The sequence below is a fragment of the Manis javanica genome, chromosome 1 (assembly GCF_040802235.1).
Source record: "Manis javanica isolate MJ-LG chromosome 1, MJ_LKY, whole genome shotgun sequence".
Classification (NCBI taxonomy): domain Eukaryota; kingdom Metazoa; phylum Chordata; class Mammalia; order Pholidota; family Manidae; genus Manis; species Manis javanica.
In genome coordinates, this window is record NC_133156.1 from 63,432,296 (window position 1) to 63,459,293 (window position 26,998).

The 26,998-nt window shown below is 34.4% G+C and overlaps 1 protein-coding gene across 1 annotated transcript in view; it reads left to right on the forward strand.

The window, feature by feature from the left end:
- Positions 1 to 640: 640 nt before the first annotated feature.
- The window catches only part of PJA2 (praja ring finger ubiquitin ligase 2), a 61,776-nt gene continuing 35,418 nt past the window's right edge, over positions 641 to 26,998 (forward strand). The window contains exons 1-4 of the mRNA XM_017642312.3: positions 641 to 798; positions 17,989 to 18,105; positions 19,499 to 19,699; positions 21,155 to 22,205. Coding sequence (XP_017497801.3) covers positions 18,075 to 18,105; positions 19,499 to 19,699; positions 21,155 to 22,205 — 1,283 coding nt within the window. The 5' untranslated portion in view covers positions 641 to 798; positions 17,989 to 18,074. The remainder of the gene's footprint in view (positions 799 to 17,988; positions 18,106 to 19,498; positions 19,700 to 21,154; positions 22,206 to 26,998) is intronic.

A 26,998-nucleotide genomic window follows, 5' to 3' on the forward strand; every position in this document is an offset into this window, starting at 1 on the left:
AGGGGAGAGGGCACTATATAGTGCACACCGTGACGCTGGGCAGAGGTGCCCCGCCTCCGTCGGCTGATTTATCTTGTCCCACCCATATCTGACCTGCAACAGGTTGAACTTTAGGCCAGGAGACCTTAACCTTTTTAGTCGCATTTCTAGTCGAATTACGATTTATTTTAGTTCCTCCATTATGGTTGCTGCTGTTGGAATCTCTGTAAGAGTCTAGCTGCGCCAGAGTCCATCCGCTCTCGCCCGCTTCCCTTTCTCTGAGACTCCGCCCTTTTCTCCCAGCTCAAACCACAAAAGGCCCTGCCGTGCCAGCCCCAGCACGGCGCCCCGCCCCTCCCCAGGCGTCGCCGTGCTGCAGGGAAAGGGGGCGGTCCCAGATTGGGGCAGGGGCGGAGCGTGGCTCCGTCCTCCTCCGACCAATCGGCGAAGGCCCCCAGAGCGAGGAAAGGGGACCGGGGAGTAGAGACAGCCCGAGTATTTTTCCCTTTTTCTGCCACGTCCCAACCATTGACGTAAGCCCACTCCTCAGGTTCCGATTGGATATGTGGATTTTTCCCGCAGAGGCCCTTTAAGCTTACTGGTGGCCACTATTTAGGGGCGGGGCTTGTGCGCCCTCCTCCTCGGCCTCCACCGTGGCGCAAGGGACGGGGCGCGCCGCCGCCGCCGCTTGTGCTTCCGTCGCCGCTGCCGCCGGCCTCTACGTGTTCGGCGGGGGAGGAGTCGGAGGCGGAGAAGAAGGCGGTGGTGGCGGGTGGAGGATCGAGCGCTGTTCTCGCGCCGGAGCCGCTGCACAGTTCGGTGAGGGGATTTTTTTTTTTAAATCTGGCTTATTCTGATGTGAGGAATTTAGGGTCGGGGCGAGGAAATTGCTGCCTTCACCTACTCCATCTCCTAATTTCTCAAGAAGAAGCGGGGCCTGTTCCCGGCCCGCTGCGCCGGCCATGGTGGGTGGGGTTGATGGCTGGAAGAGGCCTTTTTCGCCTCCTGGGCCCTGTCCAGCCTGGACCTGGTGCCGCGCTCGAGTCCTCGGCCTCCGCGCCCGCTGCCCCCAGCCGATGGCGTCGATGGTATCGGGGGTCTCCACCGACCCGTCTTCCGGCCGCCTTCTCTGCTGTCCTTGGTGCCGTGGCCAAGGACCCCGCTGCCTCTCTCCCCACGCTCGCGACTGTGTACGCGTGTGCCCCCCCGTCAGCACTCTCACCCGCCTTCCCTGCACGCTTCCACTCCCCCACCCGGAGCCGGTCCGTCTTAGGCCACAGGCCTGCAGCCCTGCCCCGGAAAACCTTCCGTGGCCGTCACTCTCCTAGCTGTGTTTGCATTTTCCCCGATTGTCGCCGAGGCTCGGGCACGTAGACACCCTGTACAGACCGCAGCAGTCGTTCTCCCGGTATCACCACTCTTCATCACTGCTTCCCCCTTTTAGCGATGTCAGAGCACGCCTCCGGTAGATGCCCCTTCAATTTTGTCCCCCCTAAGATTACTGCTTGTTAATCATTTTGCGCACGTTCAAAATGGTGAGTTGAAAGTCGCTCACACCAAGTTGAAGAAAAGGGGAGGAGGTAAATAGTCTTTTGCAGGAAGGAACATTTTAATCTGTAAGACTTAACCTCTTCAGGCATATTTTTTTTGCTTTGAGTGTACTGGTTTTGTGAAGTTTACGATTCTTTTAAAGACTTAATATAATGTTACGCATGAATTGTTTGGTCAGTTAAATGTCTTCTGAACACTACACATTTGAAGAGTATGTAACCATGTAAGTAAAACATTAAGATAACACGTTTAAACTTATTCGGGTTTCTCGTCTTCGTAATTCATGTCATTTTTATATGAAATAACTATTTTTTTAAAATTAAGTACAGACATGCAAGCTTGATCTAAAATTCAACAATATAGGAAAAAAGACTGTTGGGTAAAATGTGAACATTTTTTATCCCCATTCTCACTGCATTTTTCTAACTGTACTTTTAAACACATACATACATGTAAACTTTGTGTGTGAGGAAGAATACCAAACATTGGTCTGTCACTTGGGTTATTCACTTACATATCTTGGACATCTGTACTTGTTACATATAGGTCTCCTTAACAGTTTTAAAGGTTAAGTGTCATTTCATTAGTTTGAATGGGATACAATTTAACGATTCCCTTATGAAAAGACATTTAACTAGTTTCTCTTTGCTACCACAAATATGCTTTATTTGAAGCCAGTTTTTTGTTGATTAGCTTTTCATTACAAACAAAAATTCAAACAATATAGAAGAATGTAAGTTAAAAATGCAATTTCCACTTCCCCTTCTAGTCGTACCTTCATCCTGTTCAGGAAACTTCCTCTGTCTATATGTATACGTGATTATTTCTGGAGCATGGATTCCTAGAAATGGAATTGTTGAGTTAAAGGGTATAACATTTCTCCCTCATTAGTATTCTTTCTGAAATTATTCTTGACTGTTTTTTTAGGTATTTCTTCCCCAGATGAACTTTAGACTCAACATGTAAATTAAATTTTAAAATTCTTAGGCTTTTGAATGATGTTACATTGAAATTTTAGATTACTTTGGAGTGAATTGACTTTTATGATATTGAAGTCTTTCCCTTCAGTATGTATGTATAGTATGTCTCATTTCACTCATATCTTGTTTTATATTCTTAGGTAAAGGTTTATGTTTTTTTTTCCCATATATGTAACATTCCTTCTAGTATTCTAGTTTTATGATTTTGATTGCTCTCGTGGATGGAAACTTCCAGTAACATTTTCTCTTTTTTTTTTCGGTATAGGGAAGCTTTAGAATTTTTTTCTCTTTATCATGAATTCATCACTTTCAAGTTGATTAAGAATACAGTTTTGTGGCTTTCTTTCCAATTTTTATACCTTAATGTGTGTTCCTCACTGCTTTGGCTATTACACTGCCTATATAATGTTGAATAACAACACTGATAGTTAAAAAGTTGATGGTGTTTCTGACTTTAAACATATTGCTTCTGATGTTTAGCATCAATTTCCTATTCTTAGCTTTCTAACGTGATCTTATTGTTTTTCAGATTTGATGACATTTTTAAAAACCAGAAATGGGTATTGAATTTTTTTCATGTTTTTGACATCTTTTGAGTTGTTATATAAGGGCAACCCCAGTAATTCCTGGTTAGTATTTTCCCCAAAGAGTTCCTTTTTAAAGAATCAACTTTTTAAAGGATAATTTACATGCAATAAAATCTGTACATTTAAAATGTACAGCTCAGTGTTTTGATAATGTGTACACCCATGTCACTACTACCACAATCAGGATACAGAATATTTCTATCATCCCTAAAAGTTCCTTTCTGCCCTTTTGCAGTAAGTCATATTTTCACCCTCAGCCCCAGGAAACATTTGTCTTCTCTTTCTCTCTATAAATTGGTTTCATTTGTTAACAAATTTCATATAAATTGAATCATAGAATATGTACTCTTTTGCATCTGGTGTTTTTTTCTCTCAGCATGGTGTTTCTGAGGATCATTCATGTATTTTGTGTTCATGACTTTTATTACTGAATGGTAGTCCCTTGTACTTATTGGTTTACCACAATTTGTTGACCATTTCACCTATTTATGGAGATTTGGGTTGATTACCGTCTGGGGCTGTTCCTAATAAAGCTGTTGTGAATATTCATTCATGAGTGTTTGTATAAACGTATGTTTTCATTTCTCTTGGGTGATACCTAGAAGTGGATTTGTTGGGTTGTATGATAAGTGAATATGTAAATGTAAGAACTTGCCAAACTGCTTACTATGTTACAGTTCCAGTTGCTGTACATTTTCATCAACACTTAGTTATTTCAGTCTTTAATTTTAGCCCCACTTGTGGGTATGTAGTAGTGTTATACTGTAATTTTACCATGCATTTATATGATGATTGATGATGCTGAGAATTTGCTCATGTGCTTATAGGTTATATATTTGTATGTCTTCCTTTGGGAAATACCTGTTCAAAATTTCACGCTTTTTTTACTGATTTATAATTGATACACAGTATTATATTGACATGTATTTCAGGCATACAACTTAGTGATTTGACAATTGTTTATATTTCTAAATGCTTACCATAATACATGTAGTTGCACTTTTGCCCATTTTTAAACATTGGGTTGCTTGTGTTACTGAATTGTAAGAATTCTTTATATTTTTCTTACAGAGTCCTTTCATACACACACACAGACACAAACACACACACGCCTCAAGTTTACCTTTACTTTTTCCTAACTTTTTGAAATAGAGAAGCTTTTGATTTTGATTAAATTTAGTTTGTCAGTTTTTTTCTTCAATGATTTGTGTTTCTGTGTTCTAGGTTTGCTCAATGCAAAGTTGTGCAAATTACTTCTTTTCTTCTACTAGTTTTATAATCCTGTGTTTTATGTCAAGATGTATCATCCATTTTGAGTTAATTCTTTATAAGGTATGAGATAAAAGAGTAAAGTTTATTTTCCCAGTTCTGGCACTATTTACTGGGAACATTTTACTTTTCCCGATTGAATTGACTTAATCAAAAATCAGCTGACTCTATATGTGAGTCTATTTCTGTACTATACCTCCATCTCTATCTAGTTTACCCTTTACCATATTGTCAGGATTATTGTAGCCTTATAATAAATCTTGAATCCAGCTAGTATGAGTTCTCTTTTATTCTTTTCAAAATCATTCTGGATATTCTAGTTCCTTTGCTGTTCCATAACATTTTTTAGAGGTGATTTATTGGTTTCTACAAAAGGTACTGTAGAGATGTTCATTAAGATTGTATTGAAGATAGCAGTCATTTTGGGAAGAACTGACACCTTAATATTGAGTCTTCAAATAAATGAGCACAGGATATCTCCATTTATTTAGATCTTTGATTTCTTTTCATCACCATTTTGTAGTTTCAGTTGTTATTGCTCATATTTTGTTAGATTCATGTCTAAGTATTTCATTTCTGATACTATTGTATATGATAATTTTCTTAAGTTTCCATTTCCAGTTGTTCATGGACAGTATGTAGAAATAGAGTTGGTTTTATATACTGACCTTGAATCCAGCAAGCTTGCTAAACTCACATAGTATTTTTTTTTGTAGATAATGTGGTTTTCCTATGTAAATAATTATATCATTTGCAAATATAGAACAGTTTTATTTCTTTTCTTTTCAATTTGTATGTACACCCCCTGCCTTTTTTCTTTATTGCACTGACCAGGACTTCCAGTATAACGTTGAATAGGAGTGGTGAGAGCAGATATCCTTGTCTTGTTCCCGGTGTTAGGAGGAAAGGTTTCAGTCATTGCATTATAATTGTTATTAGGTATAATAGGCTTTTTATCAAGTTCACTAAGTTTTTATGGAGTAGACACTGAGTTTGGTCAAATGTTTCTCACTATTTATTGAGGTGATCATATAGTTTATTTTCTTTGGTCTATTAATAAGATGAATTATGTTGATTTATTTTTAAATGTTGAATCAGTGTTGCCTTCTTTAGGTATACCTCACTTGGTTGTAATGTATCATTTTCATAAATTGGTGAATTAGATTTGCTAATATTTTGTTGAGTACTTTTTTTGTACCTGTGTCCAGGAAGGATGTTTTTTTATGTAATTTTTTTGTATCAGATAATTCTGACCTCATAGAGTTGACAGTGGTAATTTTTTCATACACTTACTGAAAAAAATTTGGATAGGATTAGTATTAGTTTGATAAATGTTTGTTAGAATTTGCAAGCTAACCCATCTGGGTCTAGCTTTTTCTTTGTTGAAAAGTTTTAAAGAATAAATTCAGTTACCTTTAATTGAGATAGGATGGTTAGGGTTATATATTTCTTCTTGGAAGCATTCAGTCTTTGTAGGATTCACTTTCACTTACTATATGAACTTAAGTAGTTTGTGTCTTTCAAGGAATTTGTCTTATTTAATCTATTCATTGCCATAAAGAAACTTGTTTATTATCTCTGTAGTATCTGTAGTGATGTCTTTTTTTTCATTCCTGATATTGACAAGGTGTCCTCTATTTTGTCCAGTTAGTTTCCAGGTTTACTGATTTCACTCAATTTCCCAAAGAGCCAGCTTTATATTTTACTACCTTTATGGAGGTGAAGAGGGGGTTGATTTCATTCATTCATTTCTATCTTTCTGCAGTTGACCCCCTTAAGCAGTGTGGGTTTGAACTGTACAGGTATTTTTGTATGCTTTAGATTTAAGTCCACTCTATTTTGATTTCTAAAGATACAAGCTTAGGCCACTGATTTGAGACCTTTTCCCTCTAAGAATTACTTTCGGTGTCCCACAGATTTTGTTATGTTGGTATTTTCTAAGGTCTTTCATAACTTTCACTTTGACTATGAGTTATTTAGAAGTATGTTGTTTAATTTCCATGTATTTGGTGATTTTTCCTGTCTCTTTCTATAATTGATTTCTGTTTAATTTTGTTGCAGATTACATATCTTGTATAATTTCTGTGAGTTCTTTTTTTTTTCTTTTTTTTAATGGCCAAGAATACAGTCCATCTTGGTAAATGGTCCATATATACTTCAAAATAATGTGTATTCTGCTTTGGGGTAGACTATTCTATAAATTCTGTATTCTATATTAAGTTCTATTTTATTTTAAATTCTATTTTATATTAAATATTCTATAATTGTTAAGTCAATTGAGGTACTTAAGTTTTCTGTTTCCTTAGGTTTTTGTCTACTTTTGTTGATCACTATGAGAGGAATAGAAATCTCCCAAGTATTATTAGGAGTTTGTCTATTTCTTTCTAAAAATTTTTGCTTTGTGTATTTTGAACTTATGTTATTAGGTGCATAAATATTTAGGATTGTTATGTCTTCCTGGTGAACTGACCCCAAGATTCTGAGATTTATGGTTTGATTACTTAAATGTTTAGAAATTTCACAGCATTTTCTCTTCTAATTTTTCTTGTGCACTGTTTACTCTCGTCTCTTTGTAGGATTCCAATTATATACATGATAGTTCAATTGATAACAATACCATAATTTTTGGAGGCTCTGTTCTGTTCTTTTTCTTACTCCCTCTCCCTTTTTTTTTTTTTTTAACTCACTGTATTTCAATTTGGGTAATTTCTCATGACCTGTCTTGTAGCTTATTTATATTTTCCTTAAGTAGTCCTTTGAGGAGCCCATAAAACACATTCTTCATCTCTTTCAATGGGTTTTTAATTTTTTCATTTGCATTTTCATCTCTTGAAATCCTTTCATCTGTTTCCTAACTCTACTATAGAAGTAAAGTCTTTTTTTTTTACTTCTAGCCAGAAAAGAGGACAGTGATTGCTGTCTTCCTAGTTATCTAAACCTTTTTTTTTTCCTGTAGGGTGAAGGTTTCAGGTAGGATTTTTGCAGTCTTAATCTTTTCGGCTGTTATTTCCTTGCATCAGAGAAAGATGGCCCCCTTAGTTATGTCACCAGTTTCCAATCATTTTAGCAGCCAAGAAGATCCATGGACAAGAGCCTGTGAATGGGTGCCAACATTCTGTTTCTATTGTTCTCTGAAATTCTATACTCTCATCTAACCTACTTGTTCATAGACTCTCTCAGTACTACTGAGTAACAGAAGATAACTAGAAAGGCTCCAAGTGTTTGAAAATTAATACATTTCTAAATAGTCCACAAACCAAAAACAGTCATGCTGAAAGTTAGAAAATACTTCGATCTGAAAAACAACAAAAATATTACATCAAAACTTGTGAAATGCAACTGAAGCAGTGTTTTGAGAGAACTGTGTAGCTTTATGTGCATATATTAGTAAAGAAGAAGGGTAGAAAATCAGTAGTCTTGCAACTGAAGCTAGCAAAAAGTCAAACCCAGGGAAAGTATAAGGAAGAAAATACAGTAAATCTAAAAGTAGAAATAGTAAATAAAGAAAATATAGTAAATCTGGAAGTAGAAGAGTTTTAGTTTGTTGAGAAGAATTTTTAAAAATATTATATCTTTAATGGACTGATCAAGGAAAAAATGGAAGAAAATACAAATTACCAATACCAGGAATGAAAAAAGAGGCATCCCTACAGACCAATAGATTTAAATTACCAACAAAAGGAAATCATAAATAACTTCATATTAACACATTCAATAACTGGAATTAAAAGTTATAATTGAAAAACAACTTTTCAAAACTGACATGTAAAGAAAGGAAAATATGAGTTGTCCAGTGACCAAATGGAATTTATCAAAAAGTTCTTCACAAAGAAAAACCTAGGCCCAGATGGATTCACTCGTAAATCTTTAAAACATTTAAGAGAGAACGCCAGGTTTACATAGACTCTTCTAAGAAGAAAAGGGAAACATGTCTGAGAATATTTTTGATTTTAGCAAAATCTGATATCTCTCATGACTATAGAGAAGTAATACAGTGGTATGTAAAGAGGGTAATATAGATATGTTCCAGGAATGCAAGGTTGGTTTAATGTTTTAAAATTAATATAATCCATTTCTTTAACAGAACAGTTAGAACAGTGTAGAGAAACCATAGGACCATCTCTTTAGATACAGAGATAACTTGACATCATTCAACAGCTTTTTGTTTAAAAGGCCTCATCAAACTGGGAGTAGAAGGAAACATCCATAATTTTTTGGAGTATGAACAAAAAACCTACAGTTAGCATCCTACTCCATGAAAAACCTTGTTTCATGCCCAGTATCTCTACCTCTAGGAAATGTTATATTGGAATCCTAATTAGTGCTTCCAGGCAAACAAAATAATTATAAAAATGGAAAAGAAAAAAAAATGCGTTTATTTGCAAGCTATTAGAGTAAGCGCACTTAGAAAGATGACTGGATATAAGGCCAATTATAAGTTGTGTACTAGCAACCAAGAAAGTATAAAATAACATTAGAAAAGTACATTTATAATAGCATCAAAATACTATGTAAGATAACTACAAAATCTAAGAAAACTCTATACTAAAAATTATAAAATAGTGCTACAGACATATGTAAAATACTTAAATGGAGATATATTCCATCTTTATGTAGTAGAAAAACTCAATTTCGTTAAAATGTCAGTTTCCCCCAAGTTGAGCTATAGGTTCAATACAGTCTCAAGACCCAGAATTTTTGTTTTGGTCAAATGGATTCCAAAATTTACATCAAAATGTAAATGTCTCAGGTGTAAAGATTTGCTTTGAAGTTATAGTAATTAAGACCATGTTGTATTAGAACAAGGTAGACAGAAAGACCAATGGAAGAATATGTGTGTCCAGAAATAGACCTTCACATATGTGGTTTCTTGGTTTACAAAAAAGCTTCACTGAAGTTAAGAAGAGAAAGCATCTGTTTTTAATATTTCTGTTAGGTAAACTGGATATCCAAATAGAAATGTGCCTTGACTTTTACCTGATACTGTATTCAGAAGTTCATTTATCTTGGATTATAAACTTGAATGTAGAAGCTGAAATTATCAAGCTTCAAGTAGAAAACCTAGGAAAATATCTTCATCACTTTGCAATAGGCAAAAATTTCTTAAATGGGCATAAAATTGATTAATTAGGCTACATAAAATTAAGAATTTCTATTCCTGAAGACATTAAGAAAGAGAAAAGGTGAGCCACAGACAGCAAGAATGTATTTGCAATAAATAAATCTGGTGAAGGACTTGCATCCAGAAAATGTAAGTAACTCTCTTACAAATCATAAAGGAAAAGGCAAACAGTCTAGTTTTTTAAAAAAATGGAAAAAGTGAGCAAGTTCTTCACAAAAGATGTCCAGAAGGCTAATATGCATAGGTAAGGTGCTCTACATTATTACTCATCAGACATGTCATAATGAAGCACCATCACACCCCTAACCAGAATGGCTGAAATTAAAGGTTGACAGTATCAAGTGTTGTCAAGGATATAAAACAACTGATACTCTCATATATTGCTGGTGGGAATGTAAAATGTTTCAACCATTCTGGAAAACTGGCAGTTACCTGTTCTAGATAAACATAACCCTATGCCGTGGCTCAGTAATTCCAGATCAGATGCACCCAGGAAAGGTGCAAAAGCATGTATAAAGATGTTTATAGCAATGTGAACAAATCCCAGAAATATTGTATTGAGCAAAAGTAAACAGACTCAAAAGAGTTCATACTGAATCATTCTATTTGTATGAAGTTTCAACAGGAAAAACTAATCTGGGGTAATAGAAGTCAGGAAAGTGGTTGCATGTTGGTTGAGAAGAGAATGACTTGGAATAGACAAGGGAGCCTTCTGAAGTGATGGTAATGTTTTATATCTTGATGTAGGTGGTAGTTACTCAGATGTATACATATGTAAAAATTCACTGGCCTATATGCTTAAGAGTTTTGTGCTTTATTTTGTGTAAGCAATTCTTCAACAAATGGTTGTAGAGAAATGGAAAATAACTTTCAATTTTAGTTTTCATCATGAAAACTTAAAATTTCTGTAGATTACAAGGAACCCCCATATACATATCATGTTGCCTCAATATTTTGCCCTCCTTATCTACCCAACTCCCACTCAAGTATGTTCTTTTTTTAAAATATAGTTAGCACACATCTGTCAAAATATCACAGATAACATTAATTTATTCTGAGCAAATTTTCTGATTTTTATCATCAAATGAAATTTGCCACATTTTAGTGTGTATGACTTTGAGTTTTCTATTTTACTCTTTTTCTGGCTCATTGACATGTAAATAAATCTCTGCTGCTGCTTGATTCAGAACTAATAGGATTTGTCCATTTGAAAGGAGGTTGGGTTGGACAGTTCTTAATTGTGCCACCTCTGAATCAGAGATCTTCCTATCTAAATAAGAGGTAAATTTGAGGAATAGTCTTGTGTGTTTTTTTTTAATGGTTTGATATTTTAGTCTTTCATCTCAATTTGTATTTGACTCATCTTTAACCTTTTTTCCCCCTTAGCCAATTATACTTTGAGTAAAGCGTAGAAAATCTTTATTCCTCTAGTGTTTTGGGTATATCCTCATTCAGGTCTGTCTTCACAGTTTCTCTCTGTAGTCTTTCAAAAAAAAAGTATTTTTGTAATGCTTTTTTTTTAACAGAATAACACTTTATTAATATTTGGTGAAATAAAGGAATTAGAATACAGTTTTTAAACTTTAAATGTAAAATTTTTGGATCATCTAAAGATGTGTTCTGACTACATATGTATTATGTTTGAGTTGTTTTTTCATTGTAATTTCAGTATATGAATGCTGAGTTTGTTCCTCTTCTACAATAGTTTCCAGAAAGTTTTCAGAAATTAGTAGTATTTAAGCAAGCTTACCCTTCTGTCAGATTTCCTGTTGGTGTTACTAGGAATTGCAAACCCATTTCATCTGAGAAGTTTTTATTTATTTATTTTTAATTTTTGAGAGGGCATCTCTCATATTTATTGATCAAATGGTTGTTAACAACAATAAAATTCTGTATAGGGGACTCAATGCACAATAATTAATCAATCCCAAGCCTAAGTCTCAACAGTCTCCAATCTTCTGAAGCATAACGAACAAGTTCTTACATGGTGAACAAGTTCTTACATAGTGAATAAGTTCTTACATGGTGAACAGTGCAAGGGCAGTCATATCACAGAAACTTTCGGTTTTGATCACGCATCAACTATAAACAATTAAGTCAGATATGATTATTCATTTGATTTTTATACTTGATTTATTCATCTCAGAAGTTTAATAGTTGTCCATTTTTAAATTTCTCTCTGGTATAGTCCTAGGTATTGTTACTATTTCTACAGTTCATTTGCATAGTTTTGTAGTCACATCCTGAAAGTTTTCTTGTGTAGCAGCCTGTAATTTCTAAGTCTACTGTTTGGTAGTAAATTACTGATTTACTGCAATTAGTTTTAGTAATATACCCAGCTGTTTACAGTGATATATAGAAATACTATCATCTCAGTTGTTATTCATCATGTGTATACTAGCCAGATCTACTGAAATATTTTGCAGTTGTGTATAAGCAATCATTTGTGCTTATAGGTAGAAGATGCAAAAAAATATAGAAATAGATTTAAAAGAATATGTAAGTGTGAGAAATAATTTAATTGCAAGTTTATATTGATACTCAAAATAGGTACTTTTTAATATCTTGGAATATTTATTTTGCCTTGGCAGCTGAGAATGGAAAGATGAGATAATGTTACTAAGCTAAGTTTAAAGGTAATTGGGTTCAACATATATAAACAGCTTTTTAATAGCATTTGTCATGAACCCATTTGTCATGAAATGTATGTTTCTGAATTTATACTCCTGTGACTATTAACAAAATTTTATATGATCAAGTTATATTATGAAAGAGAGATGCAGGCTAGATTACTATAGAATTTTATTTTAAAAAGGAATTTTAAGAAACATTTTTAGGGCATTTTGGAGGCATATATGTAAAACTAGATATGGGAGAATATAAAATATTGACTGAGCTTGAAAGACCTACATACTCCTTCAAACACTAGAATCAAATTGTATTAGTTTTTCAAGTAACTTTTCTGTTTCTAGAAAAGGCACTTTAAAAGTGAATTGTTTCTCGGCAGCCTGTTGAATGGGAGAAAATATTCACAAATCATATATCTGATGGGTTAATATCCACATATATAAAAAATTCATATACCTCAATAACGAAAAAATGCAAACAGTATGATTAGAAAATGGGCAGATAGACATTTTCCAAAAAAGACATAAATTTTGACCATACAGACCATACATGACCAACATACACATGAAAAAAAATGCTCCACATCACTAATCATCAGGGAAATGCAAATCAAAACCACAATGAGATACCCCCTTACAGCAGTCAGAATGGCTATTATGGAAAAACAAGAAATAACAAGTATTGGTGAGGATGTGGAGAAAAGGGAACCCTTGTGCAGGAATATTAAATAGTACAGCCACTGTGGAAAACAGTATGGAGGTTCCTCAAAAAAATAAAAATAGAAATACTGTATGATCCAGCAATTCCACTCTGGGTATTTACCTGAAGAAAACAAATAATTAATTCAGAAAGATACATATATAACCCTATGCTTATTGCAGCATTAGAAAATGAAAACACTAACCCAGAAAGATCTATGCACCCCCCTTCCATGTTTATTTCGGCATTACTTTAAATAGCCATGATAAGGAAACAACCTAAGTGTTCATCAGCAGATGAATGGATAAAGATGTGGTATAAAGCCAAGGAATGAAAGGATTGCTAGCATCTACCAGAAACTAGAAGACATACAGGAGGATTCTTCCCTATAGTCTTTGGGGGGAGCATGGCTCTATCAACACATTGATTTCAGACTTTCAGCTTCTAGAACTGTGAGAGAACAAATTTCTGTTGTTCTAAGCCAAAAAAAAACTAAAAACAATCAGATCTTTCTGGAGTGGGGAGTGATTAATTAGGGTGTGTATGTATGTATATGTGTATACAGTGGAATTATCATTTAGCCATAAGAATGAAATCTTCATCTTTTGCAATGACATGGATGGACCTTGAAAGCCTTATTCTAAGTGAAATAGATCAGAGAAAGACAAATATGGAATGATCCCACTTATATGAACAATCTAAACACAAAGCTTATAAATACAGAGAAATTGGTGGTGACTGGAGGTGGGTGGGAGGGTGGACTGGGCAAAATGGGTCAAAGGGGTCAAAAGATACAAACTTCCAGTTCTCTCTTTTGAGATGTGTATTGGGATGTAATGTGCAGCGTGGTGACAATGGTTAATACTGTCTTGTATATTTGAAAGTTGCTAAAAGAGTAGATCTTACAAGTTCTCATCTAAGGAAGATAATTTGTAACTATGTATGGTGATGGATGTTAACTAGACTTATTTTGGTGACCATTTCATATACTGAATCATGTTGTACCTGAAACTAATGTTATATGTTAATTATATCAAAAGAAGAAAGTGAGTTATTTCTTCCTTAGCAAATGGGGCACAGAGGTATAGATCTAAGTTTTCAGTTGAAAGTCTTCTTGAATGAAAGTCTTTCATGAAAAAAAAAATCTTTAAATGAAAACTTCATTTAAATCAGATTTAAATTCTAAAGGCAAGTGTCCCTGATCAAGTAGCTATTTAACAAGTATCTACTAGGTGATAGGTAGAGTATAGGAACTAAGCAGCGGTTCTGACATTGCCAACCATCAAAAGACCAGAATAATTCATTTTGAGACTGTCAGCCCCAACAGGGCACGTTCCATGCTGGGAATAAATATATCTTTTAAGGGGAGAAAATATACTTCTGTGAGATGGTATTAGAAAACCTTTCTTCTAGTAATAGTGGAAATACAAGAAAATCTGGTATCAAGTACATGTAATTTAAATTATTTGTATTTGTTATCTATTACAGGATAATTTGTTATGCTGCAATAGACCTAGCAGCTCAGAACATTTGTCTTATAATTTCTCTGAGTCAGAAATTCAGGAGCAGCCTGGCTGTGTGATTTTGGCTCAGGACCTTTCATAAGGTTGTGGCCAAATGTGGCTAGAACTGCAGTTTCTCTGAAGGTTGATTGGTGCTTAAGGATCTGCTTCCTACATGGTTCATTCATAAGGCTTTAGCTAGAAGACTCCAGTTCCTTCTGGCTTTTGACAGGAACTGCCAGTTATTCATTGCATGGACATTTCCATAGGACTACTTGAGTAATCGCATGATGTAGCAGCTGGCTTCTTCCAGATGTGAACCAAGAGAGAGAGCTAGAAGAACACTAGAGTGCTTTTTATGCCTTAATCTTGTACATCACATACTGTTAATTCTGTCACATTGTCTTCATTAGAAACAAGTCACCAAGCACAGCCCACACTTAAAGGGAGCAAATTAGGCTCTGCTTTTTGAAGGAACAAGAATAAAAAAATGTGTGGACATATTTTGAAACTACCACATTATTGTGATAGTGTAAGGTGACATTACTGAAGTGGGTACGCTGCACTGAAAAAATAATAATGTTACTTTTAAGTATTATACAAGCTGTGTTATTGGAGAAGTATGATTATACTGAAGCAAAATTGAAGATGTAGGCCTAGTATGTACCAACTGCAGTGTGTATTGTGTTCATTTAGATATATGAGCACTCATGCAGTTTGCCTAAGTCTTTTTTCTTACTGCTGTTTAGATGCTTATTGTTCTTAATTCTACTACCACTAACTTTCATTTAATTTACCTAAGTATCAGAGTTGGAATCTGAATCTAAGTATATCTGACACAACCTTCTCTTTTCCTTGTATTTCTGCATTTCCATCAGAGAAAGGAGCACAGAATTGTTAATTCATTAACTCATCCACTTGTTCAGCAATTATTTAAATATATACTATGTTAGATAAGTATTAGACACAGTGCATTCAAATAAAAATAAAACAAGGTCTTTGTCTTTAAATTCACCAGTCTTTAAATTCTGCTGTGGGAGGTGTACCTCCTGTACCAATACTTTTCTTTGGTACTTTCCTTTGGTATCCTTTGGAAGGTTGTTTCTGTTGCCTGTCAGGAGCTCCTGGGGTACTATCCTAGTTAAAATGATAAAGTAACAACTTATAGGTTAATAAGATCTAGGAATTACTAGATTAACCTAGATTAATTATAATTACTATAATTAATTTCCTGATTAACCCTTTAATTCTTAAAACAGAAACGTATTTGTACAGTTTTTTAAAACTTTACCTTTAGTAAGAAGTATGTGAAAAGGCATTTGAAGTAAACAATTGTCCCAAGTAAAGAGGGGTCATGTGTGTTTATTAGGTGAATAGTACAAGGGGCAAGAGATTAATTCAGATAAGGAAACGTCTCTAGAGAAAACTCAGACTGCGTGCCCACTTCACTTTAGACATAAGCTTGGGACTGATGAGTTAATTGTTTTAATCTTGACGCACAACTGTGGTCTTTTATTCCTTATTATTCATTCTCCTGCTTATTTTTTTTCTTTTTTATATGTAAAAGGTAGGATTGGTATTACACTGTCGTAGATACTTGATTAGCTGACCTTAGATGAAATAGAGATAATTAGTATCCACAGAGAGGCTCTGGTTTATGTTTTATTCATAAGACAAGAACAGCCATTGAAAATAATAATAATAAAAGAAGCAGAGAACAAGAAAGTACAAGAAATTTAAAAGATTATTAAAGAGAATACTAGAAGGCTAGAAGTAGAAGTGAATGAAATCTATTTCATAGATGAAAAAAAGAAAAGTTTAAAGACAGAGGGTCAATTTATATGGGCTACATATAGAGAAAATCGGAAGAAGAAGAAAAACAACATCTTAGAGTAAAACTGACATAGGTCTAAATTAAAACAGCCAGCCAGGGTTGTGTAGGAGAAATTAACAAATGGCCTGCCCCTAAGAGTCTTTGTGAAATTATAGAATACCATTTATTAAGAGAAAATCCTGAATATTTCAGGGAGTTTACTTACAAAAGAATGAGAAAGTTTAGCAAGATACAGCATCATGGAATGCTAAAAAATGTTTTCAGAGTTTGGAAAAAAATTATTTTATCTTGAACTGTACCCAATGTGAAGAAAAGATGAAAATATTTTCAGATGTGTGAGTGCTCAACAGTTTACCTTCTCACATAAAATTCCTGTAACAAGTACTAGAGGATCTTCTAATAAAGATTTAAAAAGAACATGCGGTTCATAACAAGGGACAATCAAAAGATGACACAGAAGTAGCTGGGTAGCAACCATAAAAACAAGTAGACCACTTTTAGATCAGGATATTGCAGGGCTTAGAAAAGAATATCTTTAAGAAGAAAGTAGAATCATGTTAAAGAAAAGTATGATTAGGAAACAGTGATTTTCATGATTTCTGTACCCATTCCAGTTCCTTTCCTCAGCATTCTGATCAGGCCTCTACACCCACCATTCTACCAAAGGTGCCCTTGTGAACAGTGCTCTTCAGCACCCTCCCTTTTGCTAGATCCAGTGGCTTTTGCAGACCCTCCTATTTTATCTTTTAGCAGCATTGGCACAGTGGGTCAGTTCTGCTGGAGACGCTTTCTTCATTTGGCAACCACACTCCTGGATTTTTTTCTCTGGTCTGTCAGTTTTTCTGGTATTTCTTTTTCCCTGGCATCTATGTTGGATCATCTCAGGGATCAGACTTTGAACTTCTTTGCTTTTCCAGGTACACTTAGATGTCTCATCCAATCAAGTTCATGCCTTTTGAACATTATCTATGTACTGATTGGTAATTCCCAAAATATATTGTCAGCTCAGAATTCCCAGTTAACTCCAGGCTCTCTGTTGAACATTTCTACCTCATTGTCTAATAGATACCACAAAGTTAGCACATTCAAAACCAGACTCATATTTTCTCCAAGCCTACTTCTTCCACAATTTTTCCTACATCAGTTAATGTCAATTCTGTCTTGTTGCCCAGGCAATGAATTAGTCTCAACTCCTTACCTTCTTTCATAATCTATATGAATCCATTTATTGCAAAATGGAGGGTCTTTTTATGTTTGTTACATAGTAAATTTTAGATTTACTAACTTAGAATATATTCTTATTTGGGATTAAGATATCTGAATGATCAGTTGACCATAATAAAGAAAAAGTATATCATCATTTATACATATTAATTATTGTCATAGCAATTACACATTTTAAAAATGAAGTTTATATTCTTTTTGTTAACTTCTTAACAGTGACAAGGGTAAATGAACTATAGTTCCTTGCTTGATGGAGAAGCAAAGATAGCTCAGTATAGTAGATTCCCAAATAGTTAGATCATGTACTCCAATCAACACTTCTAATATATTTGCTTGCTTACTTATAAACTATATGTGTGGTGTTACCATTTTCAGTCTTAAGGTTGACATATACTTAGAGCAAGGTTTTTAAAGAGGAGCTGTAAATGTGTTTTCAGGTAGCTATCTTGATAGTTTGATGTTTTTTTGATTGACTTATTAGAAAAGTTGTATTTTTCTGTATTATAGAGCTGATGAAGAGCTTCACTAGGAGGAGGAAAAGTATTGGTTTTGACTTTTTTGTTTTGCTTTTTATGCTTATATTATTAATATATAAACCATTGTTTATTTGTAGGAATCTTCTGCAGCTTATCCATTGTGTGAATAAAAGTTAATCATATCCGTAATTCCACTGAACTGGGCACACAGAAACTGCCATATATGTCACAGTATACTGAAAAAGAGCCAGCAGGTAAGCAAGGTAACCTGTTCATTCCTCTACCTTGAGGACTTCATATTCTCTCCAGGTATCTTGAGTGCCAACATGACATGTGAGCACATGTGACATGTGGTCTTAATTAACTTAAAGCCAGTTAGATTCATATATTGAATATTTGTAAAGCTTAATTTTTAATTTTTGGTAAGAAAATAAGTATAAATAGAAATTCTTACATTTTCTTTCCACACAACTTTGGCTTCTATTGTGCTTCCTACTTTGGAGACTGCTTGTTTGGATGTGTTGTTGAGGCACTTTTTCTGGAGTCAGACTGTTGGATTATTGGACAAATTGCTTAAAGTTAATTTTAACCTTAATTTTTTGATCTTTAAAATAAAATACTGTTATCTACCTCATTAGGTTGTTGAGGGGACAAGTAACAATGTGCCACTTGATATTATATGTTACATGTACATGTTTATTTCTCTCTCCTGTTTGGAAGCAATTATATTCCTTATTTTAATGCAATAAAACAAAAATATGTAACTATTTCATTTACAGTTTCATTCAGTAGTTTCATTGACTATTCAACATACTGCGAAAATATATTTTTAATTCCTGCATAGTATGTGTAAAAATCTAATTGACTAAGCAAACTTATACTTTATATATACATATATATATGTATATATAAAGTAGTGTCCAGCTTAGTAAACGATGCTGTTTACCACTTACCTATTCCTCAGTCATCAGAACTTAATATTCAGATTGTTTAAATGTTGGTGGCTTATCTTACCTAATGATACCATTGACAGTTTTGAATGGTGAAGTAACATGTGTTTGACTTGGCTAATCACTGTTTTCTTTTAGAGAATTTAATGGGATCCTAATCTTTGGGATATATTTTATGATGGTACAGTTTGTTCTTATGATAGTACAGATAACATTTGAAGAAGTTACCTGTTAACCTTTGACAAGAATGTATACACTCTTAATGTAATGGCACCCATCCTATCATGTGCTGGCAATTGACTCAACAAATGTGTATTGAGGACTTCTACATAAAGTACTTTATTTAGTAATTTGGAGGATCATTTTCAAATCCTTGGTGAGCTTTTACAGTATAATAATTTGGCAAATGAAGAATCTTTTTTTGGTAGGTTACATAATAAAATCTGAAGTACCTTAAAGGAACCAAACTTTAAAAGATATTTTGGGAGTAAAAGTCCATATAACTCTTCTAACATAGTATTTCATGTTTACTTTTCAAGTATGTTTTCAAGTACTTCTCAAGTATTATTAAGGTACACTTAATGTTTGGAGCATATGATTTGGCACATAATTGCGTATATGTTGAAACATTACCCACCATGCTCCCCAGAACAATGATAATTGCTGTGCCTCTTTTATTTTTAACTCTGTTTTTCAGCAATGGATCAAGAATCCAGCAAAGCTGCCTGGCCCAAACCAGCAGGGGGATATCAGACAATCACAGGGAGAAGATACGGAAGAAGACATGCGTATGTCAGTTTTAAACCATGTATGACCAGGCATGAACGAAGTTTAGGTCGGGCTGGTGATGACTATGAAGTGTTGGAACTAGATGATGTGCCAAAGGAAAATTCCTCAGGTATGCAACGTGGAATCATCTAAGTTATCAATAAGCATGTTAGAGTTGATCTTGTAAAATTTGAAATTGTGTGTTGAAGTGCTGTACATTTCTTATCAAGAAGTTCTCTTTTGAAACTTGCATTGAACTTCTTAATAGTAGGCAAATTTAAACACAGAAAATACACTACAGCCAGTCATTAAAATATGACTCCCCTGCAGTGATTACATTGTCACATCCTTTAGCCAGATCTTTCAATCAAAATAAATTTTTTTTAATGTGAACTGAGTATATTTTCCCCAGCATACTGCATTTAAATGGCCTGTTGTTGTTACTAATTACATTTCTAAATAATTTAATTTGGCCTATTTGATTTTCAAAAATCCTTTAATGAAATACAAGTGTCAAGTAGTATTATTCAATTAAAATTTATTAACTATGCAATGGTTTAAAAAATTATTTTGCAGATAATGTGTACTGTAGTTACACATTTCAGACTGGAATGTCACCTTCCTTTTGTCCTGAGCATATTTGATAATTCTAGATTATTTTTATTATAATTTATATACAGGAATGTGAACTGTTATCTAAGGTCTTTTTGTGAAACAAGCCTTTTTTGTGATACCACAACTGTTCTTCAGTTATTTATAACTTACAAATTTTTGTTCCAAGAAATTTCACGTCTTCCTTAATTTTATTACCACATTAGTGGCAATAAAGAGCAGTCATGCCTAAAGTTATTTACAGAACAGATGTGATTTTACTCTTGTCTCAGGATTCTGACTGACTATGGCAAAGAAAATTAACATGTTGGCTTTGTTTTTCAGTCATAGCTGTAATATATCTGAAGTTAACTCCTTATTACAGCTGTATTATAGCAGTCCACTTTGGGGACAAATCTATTATGTATCTAAAGTCTCAGATATAATCTGAATTGACAACAGAGTAGAGTCTTATTTCTGTTAGATCTGTAACTGTTCTTATATTTGTAAGTATTTTTGAAGTTTTTTTAGCTGCATGTAATAAAAAGTTAAGTTTGGTTTTTTTTTAATTGTATGTAGTAAAAGATGCTGAGTTTGAATTGCCAACCTCAGTGGCTGGTTAGGGTTGGGGGAGGGGTGGGCATCAGATTGGTTACCATGTAACTTCACTTATGTCTCTCATTATATAATCTCTCATTAGCCTGTGCTTTTAATGTCTTTTGGAGAATGTTTTAGGTATTGGGATTTACTGAAAAAGCTGCAAAAAACATGTGAGGGGAAGGACTTTGAAAAGCTATACAATGACATAAATGTACTCACAGGGTAACCAGTCTGCCCTCCCACTTAAGTTAGGAAACATAGAAGCATCTGTCAGAGAAATTCACACATATTATCAAGTAGGTAATGATTGGTATGATTTCTATTTAAATAGTCATCATTAAATAAAATTTCATCTAAATCTCTCCAAATATGTGTTCTTTTGTTCTCTACGAAGGTTCCGGTCCATTGGATCCAGTTCATTCTCCTTTACCCAACGAGCCTTTATTTGAAAAAAGTGAAACGGAAATTTCCACTTGTGATACAGCACTGAATCAAACCGTTGAGAGCAGTCCATCCTTTGCTGCAGTACCTCATAGTGAGGAAGGCAGGGAGGCCTTAGGAAGCAGTCCGAATCCTCATAATCACTCTGAGGGAGAATATACTCCAGGAGCTGTTAATGCTTCAGGTGTCCAAAATGGAATTGCATTGGTTCCTACTGACTGTTCTGATCCAAGTGGCAGACATGGAGAGGATAATGATCGTCTTCAACTTCCTGCACAAGTTGTGGAAGGCGATAGATACCAGGAACCATTGGGCAGTACAGTATTTGAGTTGGAAAATGGAGAGGTAGCGGCATACACTGGTCTTTCACCACCAGTTCCCTCTTTTAACTGTGAAATAAGAGATGAGTTTGAAGAGTTAGATTCAGCATCGTTAGGGAAAAATTCTACTGGTGATACTGAGTTTGTCAATCAGAACAATCAGGAATTTCAAAGGTCCTCTTCTGAAGATGAAGTTATAGAGAAACAACAAAACAATACTAGCCAGGAGGGACAGACAGAAAATTCAGCTGAAGATTCAGCCTGTGCTCCAGGACATATTTGTAGTGAACCAAACACCAGAGATAGGGACAGGAACCAGGAAAGTTCTCCTGAACAGGTGGTAAGGCCCAAAGTTAGAAAACTGGTAAGTTCAATCCAGGTGGACCAAGAAACAGGTTCTAATAGGCATGAGGCTAAACAAAGAAGTGTTCAGATGTGGAGGGAGGCTTTGGAAGTTGAGGAAAACAGCTCAAATGACCTCTTAATAAAATGTGATGACTACGATGGAGAGCATGACTGTATGTTCTTGGATCCACCTTACTCAAGAGTTACACAGAGGGAAACAGAAAATAACCAAATAACACCAGAAAATGGAGCCACAGCAGGAAGGCCAGAAGTTGTGGATAATACCTTTTGGAATGGTTGTGGAGATTATTACCAACTGTATGACAAAGATGAAGATAGGTAAGGATTCATGCAGAGCTTTTCAGGTTGTGTAGTGAGCACAGTAGTTTACTTCTGGTCCTGTGATGTCTGATGGGTGGGCTCTCTGACATGGTCAGTACCAAATGCTCTTACTTATCTAGTGCTAACCATATGTGCAAACTGCAGGTTAGTTTTATGCAGAAACTCCTCTGAGGTGTTTCAGAGTGTCACAGAAATTATAAGTTCAGGGAATGATTAGTACTTGTTGCAAAAGGGTAGAGATACTAATTATTTCAGTAAATGATATTTCAGTTAATGAAATGCAAGGTAAACATCTATTGTATTTTTTAAAAATTAGATGTTAAGCCAGTCTGCATTTCAGAAGGGGTTCCGGTCACAGAAAATTTCAATTAATAATATTGCATTAATTTTGCCAATATTTATTAATATCACCTATTGCTGTATTCTTCCTATCACTGGCTTTTTTACTTAACCTTTGTTTAGCATTTAATTTTCATTAACAGCTCTATGTAGTATTTACTGTTATTTCCCCCATTTGTGAATGAGGAAACCGAGGCACAGTAGAACTAACTTCCTAAAGTCACAAACTAGTAAATGGCAGAGCTGCCTATCTCCAGGCTCTGTGTTCTTGACCATGATAATTTACTGTTTTTAAAAGAACATAACTTTTCTTATAATAAGCATTCTGCTTCCCCTTACAAACACATATTCCTTTTTTCCAAACTGTAAGATAATAGAAGAGAAATACGGAGAATTCCTTTGTCCATCTGCTGACTTTACATTATTACCCCAGAGTCCAAACTTTCATATATCCTTTTAAGCTAGTTGTAACCCCAACCATGCTCAGTTACAGTGCAATTGCAAGATTTTCTTAATTCTTGGAAATAATTGTTACTTTTTTAAACTAGAAAGTACTACAAAGGAAGAAATTCTTTTGAATATGAATGCATTTTGTGTATATTCATATAAAATTAATAAAAAAAATTTATTTTCTTTGGACATGAATTGAGCTTCTGTAACATAACGTAGAAATAGTTGAAGTATAATTTTTGCTATTTTGAAGTTTGTAAAACTTCAGTGGTTAGCAGACAATATTTGTGTAACCTATTTTTTAAAGCTTAGGGATAAAATCACTGAAGAACTTTCTGCCTGACTTATTTCTGTTTTTTTAATTTAGGTTTACAAAATTCCTAAAGTTCTTAAAATGAAAATTGCCAGCAAAACCTGACCCGATACTAGGTTATTGGATAGCAGATGTGGATCTGAGCTAAAATGAGCCCTTCTTTTCAAACTATTCGTACATTTTGCTGCAGAAATGTGAAAATGTTTGATTACTGAGTGCTGGTTTGGCCCCACTGGTAATTGTTAAGTAGTAGTTCTAAATCTGAGGGTAAAAAACCTAAATTCCAAAATGTATTCAGTCCTAAGATTTTTGGATTGGATTGGAAACATCTGTTACACCTCCAGGTCACTACTGAAAACAACAACCTCTTAGAGTTTTAGATAACTTATCTTTTTGAAAGTATAAGGTAATTGCATTTTTTTCCCAGTTAAATTTTGCATTTTTGGAGAAAATGATTTATTTAATTTGGCCATGCTTTCTCCATTATAGACACATTAATCAAAAATAAAAACCTCTCATTTGCTTTTTATAGGCAGGCCTTAATGTTATCTAATGAAGTTGATGAAATCTTTATGCTGTTTGCCAACCTCAAGAGGAAGGGTGGTTTTCTTGGCTCTTGGTTTTTAAATTGATTTTTTCTTTGTTTGTTTGTTTGTCAATGGTAGAAGTATTTTCTTTGCCTAGAATGACTCTAGACTTTTAATGTTCATAGGATGTTGTCTTATTTTTTTCCTCAGGTGATATGTTAGTATTCTGAATGATGGTAGATTTTTTACAAACAGAATACACAGATGAGAAAAAATAGTAGAAACTTTTCTCTCTTTTGACTTTCTGATAATATATTGATTTATAAAGAAATTGTAATTGGAGTGTGTTTCAATAGTAGAACTAATTTTGGAACATTCTTTAAGACACACTGAAATGCCAGGAACCCACAGGGTTTTTGTTTTCCTTAAGACTCTCATCACAGAATAAGTTATCACAATAATGGTTCTACATAGGATTCCACTTATATTTGCATCAAGTCTTAAGATGTATTTTAGGACTTCATTTCAATAGGCTGTACAATTTTAGGAGTAATTCTTTCTCTCCTACTGTTTCCAGTTCCTCTACTCTTACTCCCAGCAAAGGATCACAGTGGTCAGAATGCCTTTTAATATGGTGCCAGATAAAGGATGAAATTTAATAGGTGCATACTCCTGCTTAGTTTCACTTTACCACTTGTTCATCTTACCTGATGTTCTACCAAGTTCTGATATTAGCAAATTAGAGAAATGGGGAAACACAGTAACTCTACCATTTAGTATCTTGGGAAAGAAAGTATACATAGCTTATGCCTTGGGTCTGTAAGGTATTTTTTTTTTTGTTTAGTTTTTTTTCCTTTGTAAAACTTAAATGATGTACTTGAATAGTTTTCTTGTCATGTTTGTATTGATATAGCTACAAATAGAATTATCAAGAACATAGCTAAAATTCACTGTGGCATTTTCAGATGTAGAAATTCTGTCTTTTAAAAAATACAGTTTATATAGTCCTTATAAGTAGAAAAGTATTTTTAATGAATGCATGATCCAGTTCTGTGAAAAATTCTAAATGATAGCTTAATTGCATCTGAAACATTACACTGTATGGGATAAGCATTGCAGCTGGTGGCATTGCTCTGAGCTGTTTGACAGGAACTGAACACCACCTTATTAAATTAGAATTGCAAGGGGAATTTTAATAGGCAGCATATAATTAAAAGACTTGGAATTAGACTGGAGAGCTAAGGTTAACACCCTGCTCTTTTGAAATATACCCTAAGAACTTTAATAACTGTTTGAGGGCAAGATCTTGAACAGAAAAGAACCTTTCAGCCATGCCAGCACATTTTAACCTTGAGTCTAACTGAAGAGTGGCATGCCATGTCCTGACCATTTCATATGGCACTGAGGTTTCAGTTTTCCTCTCCCTAGACCTTAACCTTGCTTAAATGGTAATAAAAATCACTTAAGATAAAAATGTCAGAACTTTTTTTGTTGTTGATGATGTTGGGAAAATAAAAGGAATATTAGTCATTTAGTTGATTTTGATTTGATATACTCAAAAAGGATTATTGAAATCTCATACTCTGTAAGTACAGATAATAATGGTCCCTGTTCCTTTGGTTCTCACCAGCCTTACAAGGAGGACAAAATATACAGGTAATTCTCATGAGGCTAAATTAAGCTCCTCTCCATTTGTATGTAAGGTAGCTGAGAGCCAGGAAGAAAGAGCTCCTCTGATCTCCTGTATCCCAGCAAATAAAACAACTATGAGCAGCCAAAACAAAGTTAAAGTACATGCTCTAACATTTCAGCAAATTTTTGTCTTGTTTCCAAGTTCATCGGAGTTTCGAAGGAGTAAATTAGGGATAAACAGCATTGTTCCTTAGGCATGCTAGGGAGTTGCAGATCACAGCATTCTGACATTAATGTAAAAGACTGGAAAGTAGTACAGGGCAGACAGGCAAAATTCTAAAAGAATAGCCATCTGGGCCTCATTTACTAATTAATAAACAGCCATATAGTTTTGAACAACTTCCATTTGTATCACCGTATTACAGCATAGTTCATTGTTAATAGTGGTGAAATGTACTCAGCTGCTTAGCTTATGTTCAGATACACTGTCTTCCAAAATGCAGACAATTATATGATATGTTTTAACATAATTTCCATTCAGAATATTTTCAGTAAAATTCAGAAAGTGTTTTTGGTCCTCAGCTAGTCAGAAAACAAAACTATCTAAAATTTCACTTTTCTCTAGGCTTTTATAAAGTTGAGAATTTATGGATATGATAAATGCAGGGGAAGACAAACCAGTTCCTTTGGGGATTTACAAAAAAAAGAAGGGATTGCTTTTGGCTGGTTTTACTTCTCTATCTTATTTCTTCCTAGGATTTGTACATAAATTATTTGTCTAGAAATCACATGTAATTTTATTCCATATGTGAAAAAAATAATTTTTGGTTCACATGAATGTATAGACTGTAACATTTGAATAAGTTACAGTTGTATGCTTTTGAATATAGCTCTAAACGCTAATGAGATTTGTAATAAAAGACAAATGAAAATTAAAGTGGTACTTAATTTAGTTTTTACTTTGAGAAATTTAAAATGTTTAACTCATGGTTTTATAATCAAGAACAAATGAGTCATCACTATTCCATGATGATTGCATGTCCTCTTTGTTCTGTTGCTTACTCCCCGTGAAAAGTTGTTTTTGCTTTCAGTTCCATATACTTCTATCACCCTTAATAAATTACTGTATCTTGCTTTCCTGGAGATACTGAAATAATTCAGTGTGAACTTTATTTTCCTCTTTTCCATATTAGAATATGTTAGTCTCTATTCCTTTTTCTAATTAACTTTGCTCATTCTGTGCCTCTAGTTATATCTGATACCTTAATTTATTACACTCACTCCTAGGTTGCTCCCTTCTACTTCTTATTCTCTAGTTTTTCCAAATCCTGGGGAAAACCTTCATTTGCTCTTGCACCCTCTATTAACTACTTGCCTATTTATTTTTTCTCTTCCACTGCTGAATTTTCAGAATAAATGTTCCATACCCACTACTTCTGTTTCTCCACTGTCTACACTCTTAAATGCCTCAAAATCTAAATCCCAGCATTACTTCTATATGCGCTAGAATTAACAGTCACCTCCTGATT